This window comes from Lacerta agilis, chromosome 9 (assembly GCF_009819535.1).
Source record: "Lacerta agilis isolate rLacAgi1 chromosome 9, rLacAgi1.pri, whole genome shotgun sequence".
Lineage (NCBI taxonomy): Eukaryota > Metazoa > Chordata > Lepidosauria > Squamata > Lacertidae > Lacerta > Lacerta agilis.
Window position 1 is genome coordinate 49554281 of NC_046320.1, and position 6963 is coordinate 49561243.

The 6963-nt window shown below is 47.8% G+C and overlaps 1 protein-coding gene across 1 annotated transcript in view; it reads right to left on the reverse strand.

Moving 5' to 3' along the window:
* Nucleotides 1–6368, reverse strand: part of ANK2 (ankyrin 2) — a 308768-nt gene extending 302400 nt beyond the window's left edge. The window contains exon 1 of the mRNA XM_033160054.1: nt 6230–6368. Coding sequence (XP_033015945.1) covers nt 6230–6304 — 75 coding nt within the window. The 5' untranslated portion in view covers nt 6305–6368. The remainder of the gene's footprint in view (nt 1–6229) is intronic.
* Between the last annotated feature and the right edge of the window lie 595 nt (nt 6369–6963).

A 6963-nucleotide genomic window follows, 5' to 3' on the forward strand; every position in this document is an offset into this window, starting at 1 on the left:
AGAAGCGGCTTAGTCATGCTGGCCACATGACCCGGAAGCTGTACGCCGGCTCCCTCAGCCAGTAACGCGATATGAGCGCCGCAACCCTAGAGTCAGACACGACTGGACCTAATGGTCAGGGGTCCCTTTACCTTTACCTGTGGCTCCCTGGCAGAGCATCTGCTTTGCATGCAGAGGTCCCAGATCCAATCTCTGGCATCTTCACATAGGACTTGGAGAAAACCCTGTAGACATTACTGAACATCCTATGTTCCTATCTAGTTTGCATCTAGTTTGTCCCAAGTCATCCACCTAATCCAGAGGCAGCGGCAGCACTACTTAACAGGTTGAGTTACTATTTTTAGCTCCATGTATTTGCTAGTTAGTGTCTCTTTTAAATTGTGCAGTCAGCTCATATCTCAGCATCACCCTTGCTCTTCCTTTACTTTCAGTTGCCCTGTTGAGTGACAGCTCTTGTACTGCTAGTGAATTAGGCAGCCTACAGGAACATTTAGAGGATGCCTAATAAGAAATAATTTCATGCAGCTGACCTGAGTGCTTTAAAATAAACTAGAAAAATGATAACCCCTAAGTACTATTTCTTTTCAGAGGTCTTGCCGTTTCTGACATTTAAAGGCCCCCATCAGCAACCAGCTCTACCTTACATATTTTTGTTCTGCATTCATACCCACAGAATGAAACAATCCAGGTACGGTAAGTGATGAGGAGCAGGAAAGTAGGAGCCTCACCTTCTTCTTCATCAAACACTTCAGGGGAAAGCAGTAACTGCAGCTAATTCCCCATCACTTTGTTTTATTTACCATCTAGCCTAGGGTTTCCCCAACTTGGGTCTCCAGCTGTTTTTGGATTACAACTCCCATCACCCCTAGCTAGCAGCACCAGTAGCCAGGATGATGGGAAATGTAGTACAAAACCAGCTTGAAACTCAAGTTTGGGAACCCCTGATCTAGCCTGATAATCAGCTGTGGAGAGTTCAAAAGCTTGCATTCAATTTTCTAAAACTTCTGTTGGCCTAATAAAGTTATTGCCCTGATATGGATTTTGGGTTCATTCTTCTTATGAGCAAACACAGCTGCTTTTACCTTTTGTGTAGCTTCAGGAACCATCACATAACCTCCTCCCATTCCTTAAGACCAAGCCAAGGTACATAAGAAGAGATCGGCTGAACCAGACCAAAGGTCTATATCAAGTCCAGCAGCCTGTTCTCAGTGGCCAACCAGATGCCTATGGGAAACCGACAATCAGAGCCTGAGAGCAACAGCACTCTCTCCTCCTTAGAAACTAATATTCAGAGGCACAGTGCTTATAACCATGGTTAGGGCAGGGTGCATGCAGGGCCGGCGCATCCATATAGGTGAACTAGGCAATCGCCTAGGGTGCCAAAATGGAGGGGGCGCTGGCCAGGCTTGGGCGGGGGTGCGGGACGGGCTAGCAGCAGCTTCTCCGCTGTAGCAGAGAGGTGCTGCTTGCCCCCTACACCACCCCCAGCTCCTGCTGAAGCAGGCTTTGGCGGGGGGCGGGAGCGGGGCGGGCGAGCAGCGGCTTCTCTGCTACAGCGGAGAAACCGCTGCTTGCCTCTCCACCCCCCCACCTTCCGCTAAAGCAGGCTTTGGCAGTGGGGCGGGGGGGCACCAGAAGATTGGTCTGGCCTAGGGTGCCAGAAGCCCTAGCACCGGTCCTGGGTGCATGCAGCAGCACTGCCCCTTGGATTCTGCTACCTGAGGCATCTGTATCAGTCCACCTCATGGACAAGCCAGCCCTGTAGATGAAATGATCCCCTTTCTCCTCCCTTCCATGTACTGTTCTGGTGGTTCTCCTGACACAAAAACCGACCCAGTTTGGAGAAGGGTGCACATGAGTAGATGGGGAAAAGCTTCCTTATGCAAGCAGAAGTCATTGCATGGGCTTCCACTGACAGGACTAATTAGTTGGATCTTGCCCAAGATATCCCACAGTATATTAAAAATCCCAATTAAGTTAACAGGATTGCCTTAATGTTGATGTCATTAAACACAGGAAAGTTTCACAAGCTAGTTAATACCAACAGTATAGTTTGAGAAGGGGAAAACATTCTAAAATTTGAAGTAATGTTATTTTAGTCTATGCACCAGAGACTTTTAAATCCACTTGCTACTTGCTGTTCACAGTTCCAGCCTTAGCATTCCCAATCTGTATCAATGCATATACCTTATCAGTCAGAGGACACTCTCTACAGCACTTACACAACTGAAGTCACAGTTTCCAGGCACCAACCCATAACAAGCCAAACACCTTCGTCTTATTCTTTTAGAAGGCTGGAAAGCACATTTAGGATGCAATCCTGAGGCTAGGGAGAGGGGGAAATTAAGTCAGTTATTCCACCTCATCCAACAAGTTGCTGGATTTTCACTGGCAGAGCGGAAGTGAGGGCAAAGGAGCACTCAGATTTCCTTGTAAATGATTTTCTTCTAGAACTATTCCCTTCCCATTGGAAACAATGAGTGGAAAAACAAATCTCTGGTTTGCAGACAGGTTGATAGACTGGGAAGGCAAGAAACCCTTCGGATCCAACCCTTCTTCTGGTCCTCTCCCCATTTTTTGTTCTACCAATGTTGTTATCGAGTTAGGGATGTGGACATTTCAAGGAAGGGGGTGAGAAAGGCCATGGCTCAGTGGTAGAGCATCTGCCTTGAAAGCTGAAGGTTCCACATTCAATCCCCGGCATCTCCAGGTAGGTAGGAGAGACCCCCTACCTGAAACCCTGGACAGCTGGTGCCATCAATGTAGACAAAAGTGAGCTAGTTGGACCAATGGACCTTCCTATGCTCCTAGTATATCTTCCTCTCTGTGGTGAGAGCTCTCTGTCCCTCACCTCTGGAGAAGGAGGTCCAATGCCTCCTGTTTTCCCTGGGCTGCCCTCCTAAGGAAGAATAAGATTACTTGATCCAAATAACTTTGCAATTACTTTTCTTGCTTCTAAAATCAAGCTCTGGTACAAGTTCAGTTCTCTCCTTACCCCCACTTCCAGTTTCCAGCTGGCAGTGAAACACAAAGTGCCAGAAGAAGTGTTAAAATAGTCTCTTATAATAGTGTTTCTGACCAGAGCCAGAAACAAATTATGAGGTTCCAGCCTCATCTTTCAATACAGAGTCATTGTTACTTGTTATAAAAATCATCTGCATTTTTAATGGTAATCCAGACACCAAACCCTTGTACGTTACCATATAATTCCTTGACAAATGAGTTTAATACATAAGAGAAGGAACCCCAACATGGCACTGTAATCCTCCAAGAATGCAGTCTCTTTCTTTTTCAGCTTCTTCTGAAGCACTTCCAAAATATGTGTACACATATAAGTGTATGCTTTTTAGCAGTCTGAAGTTGGCAGCATTTCCGTTGTATCACACTGGAGAAAAATCAGGCCAGGTGGAGAATGACAAACAATTCTAGCAAACATTTAAATATATATGCAAACTGATGCACCAGTGTCCTGCAAGGTACCTCTCTCGCCTTATTTTACTTTTTTGTTTGTTCAATAAGATATATGCAGAGGAATAATACGTGGGAGAAAATACTATGGGAAAGGTTGTATTATTAATTCACAACTTGCATCTCTGCATAGCTGCAGTCCAACTATACAATATGAAAGTATACAACAGCTGTTCATCAATTAGTTTTTGATGTGAACAAATATCATTTGCTACAAGGTAACAGTATGAAATCTAGAATTCTGGCAGAAATAAATTAAAGCAAAAGGTGACAGATATCACTTTTAATATCTGTGTTTTGTTATACAAACACACACACACATTTGCCAAAGGCATGTGGTTACTGTCAGAATCTTAACAGAATTTTGCAGAGCTCTGTTCTCTGCAGCATACAAATTCATTTTAGACAATTTAATGGATGTCACTAAAGACCACATTCATTAAAATTCAGATCACATGGCTAGACATTACCTTTTCTCATGAGTCAGTTTATATCAGTAAAATGAGAAAATGTGAAAGGAAGTAAGGCAACAGAAAGGTGGAGTTGGGACAGTATTCTGTTATGAAACAGAATGAAAAAATCAAGGGCAGTATGAATTTATGTACAATTCAAATGAGCTGCCCAAGTACTGTGTACCTATAGTATTCCAAGTCCCTTTCATTTCAGTGAATGTGCTCTAAGCATAACTAAGCCTACATCCAGCTCAGTATCACTGAAATTATTACACTAGAAGTTCAAGAGTCTTTTTGTTTTTGTTTTGAAGGCCTAATATAAAGGTTATTACCAGATAACCTTCATGTTTATAAACTTTCAACACTCACTGAAATCTCTCCTTTGCTGGCACTGCAGCTCAGACCTCTTGCAAATGACATTTCCCTTCCTCTCGTCTCCTGTGTTGTTTACCAATGACAAAATCCAGGCTAAGCTGGTAACCAAGGAAAGAACCTCTCTGTTACCTATTACCAGAGCCAAACTTCACTATCTTCATACTATAACAATGCATGGTGGTAGCATATGCAGCAAAAGATAGAATTCAGACCTCTGCACTCCCCATACATCAGCTATACATTCTTGATTCTGTGACACACTTCCACTTTCCTCCACAGACACGCAAAGACTGCAGCAATTGTCGTGCACAATGTGAACTGCAATCTGCATTCCTCAATAACATGTTGGCTATGGCGTGTCTGTGTAAGTCAGGTAGTCCTTATTTATGTCTGTCAAACAGTGCAGCTCTTTTGTGCCATGCAGCATGCTGTCTGCAGTTGTGTTGTCTTTGACTGGCCTGTGATCTGCAAGCAATGCGTTTTGTACCTCAATGAATTTTTTATTCCATCTGATCTTTTCATCTATGAGGTGGTTAGTTTCTTTGAATGGTTGGTGCTGCCAGTACGTAGTTGGTCGGATGTTTGATGGGAAACAGGTAATTGTTTACGATGTCAGAATGAAGCACTTGAGCTGAATCCTTCATGTGGGAACTACCCACTGCTGGACTTAGTAAGTGCCGGGCCAGGCACTGTGCCAATCAGTATAAAAGTGTAGATGGGCCTTGCTATATCTTTTGTGTGGTCTGTAAGCCATGCAACACTGCATTTGTTTTGTGTAAGAACACTACAGTTCTCGGGGGGGGGGGGGAGTGCTGCAGTATTTGGTGTGTGGGTTGCCATGCTATGTGTTTGTATATAGTAGTATCTGTATCATGTGTCTGCAAAGAAATCTGTGAAATGCAGTGTCTGGCTAATGGTCTGCATTGCACATCAGCCTGTAGTATTATGCAGCTGTAGCACCCTGGTAGGTGCTTGCATGCACATAAGGTCTGTAGGCTCTTAGCAGTCAGGGAAAACTACTATGCTAACATCTGTCCAAGACAAAGGAGCATAGCAAGGTGCCTTATACAAGTGAGACTGTTGGTCCATATAGCTCAGGATTGTCAACATTGACTGACAGTCGCCCTCCATGGTTTCAGATGGGAGCATACCCAGCCGTACCTGGAAATGTCAAGGACTAAGACATGACCCTTCCAAACAACATAGTGTGTATGATGACCATATGCCATTACTTAAGTCAAGATACTTGTCTGACATGCCTAAACAGTGTTGTCAGTTTTTCATAGGCTGGATGTCCATAACTAGGTGTGCTTTGTGTGTGGAGGATTCCTAGGGCATGGGCCTGATGGCTTATGGTGCTGTCACCCTGCTGAAGCTAAGGAGCCATTAGATCAGGGTGGGCTCCCACTTGTGGGCGCCCGCTTGAAAAGCCCCTGTTAGACCATGTTAAGTTCAGTGAAGGAAGAAAGGTGGGGTGCAAATATATTAAATAAGTAGCGTCTGTCCTGTTGACCAGAGAAACACCAACGTATTAAAAATAGCACCGCCGTTTTGAGTGGTTTTGCCAGACAGCGTGGCAACATGAAGAGACAGAGGACAGGTGGAGCGCGGTGTGATGGATGGAAGCTGGAGCCCTGCGTGTGACTCACAGCGTCCGTTCCCCCCGCCACCCCGTTGCACATGCCAGCCTAAGTTTCTTATCCCAAACCCCATGACTTCCAAGCCGACCCCACCCCACCCCATCCCACCCATTCGCAATATGGTTCCTTCAAACAGGTGCAAGTTAAGCTCGTAGCCGCAGGGCGGGTGAGTGAACGACTGCGCGCGTCCGCGGAGAGGCCGTTCGCGCCTCCGGCTGCTGCAGCCTGAGTTAAAAGCTCCCCTCCGAGGGCGTTTCCCGCCCTTCCTCCCCAGGGCCGTGTGAGCGCACCCACCTGCCGAAGGCGTGGCTGGCTGGCTTGGGGCGACGTCCCGCCTCCAGGGACCCCCGGGGAGGTGGGGGAAGCCATCTTCCCGCTCGGGGGCTTCTCCTTCCTCTCCTCCTCGCTGTCCCCGCGCGGTTCTCCTTCCAGTCCCGCCACGCTGGGTCTGTTAGCAGCCGCAGCCGCGGCCGCCGCCGGCTCCTCCTGCTGCTCCTCAAGCTGGTGGCCTCAAGCGGGCCGGCGCCAACGGGAGGCAGGCGCTGGGCTGCTCATGCCCCGAGGTCCCTCTCGCCTCTTCCTCTCACCTTCCTCCGTCCCGCCTGCAGCCGCCCTTCTCGCAGCAGCCTCGGCCGGAGGGGAGAAGAGAGAAGGAGAGCTGGTCTGGTCGCCGGCCAAAACAGCACGCCCGGATTCCCTCAGCAGCCCGCCTCCGAACCTGCAATAGGCTGGACGCTGCAATGGTGGGGCGCGAGCGTAGAAAGAGAGCGAGACAGAGAGGAGGGGAAGGGCGGGAAGAAGGGCACGCGACTGGTCAATGAATGACCTTCCCCGAGAAAGTCGGAGGCCGCCGCCGCCGCCGCTGCTTCGGCTCCCTCGCTGCGCCCTGGCGGTTGGAGAGCTGGAGCGCTTCTTCAGGAGCGCCGCAGCCTCCCGGCTTAGTGCAGCGCCAGCCTCCAGGCTGAGTCTCTTCTGTGTCTCTCTGTGTGTGTATGCGCGCGCCCGCGTCTCCGTATCTGTCTGGGGTG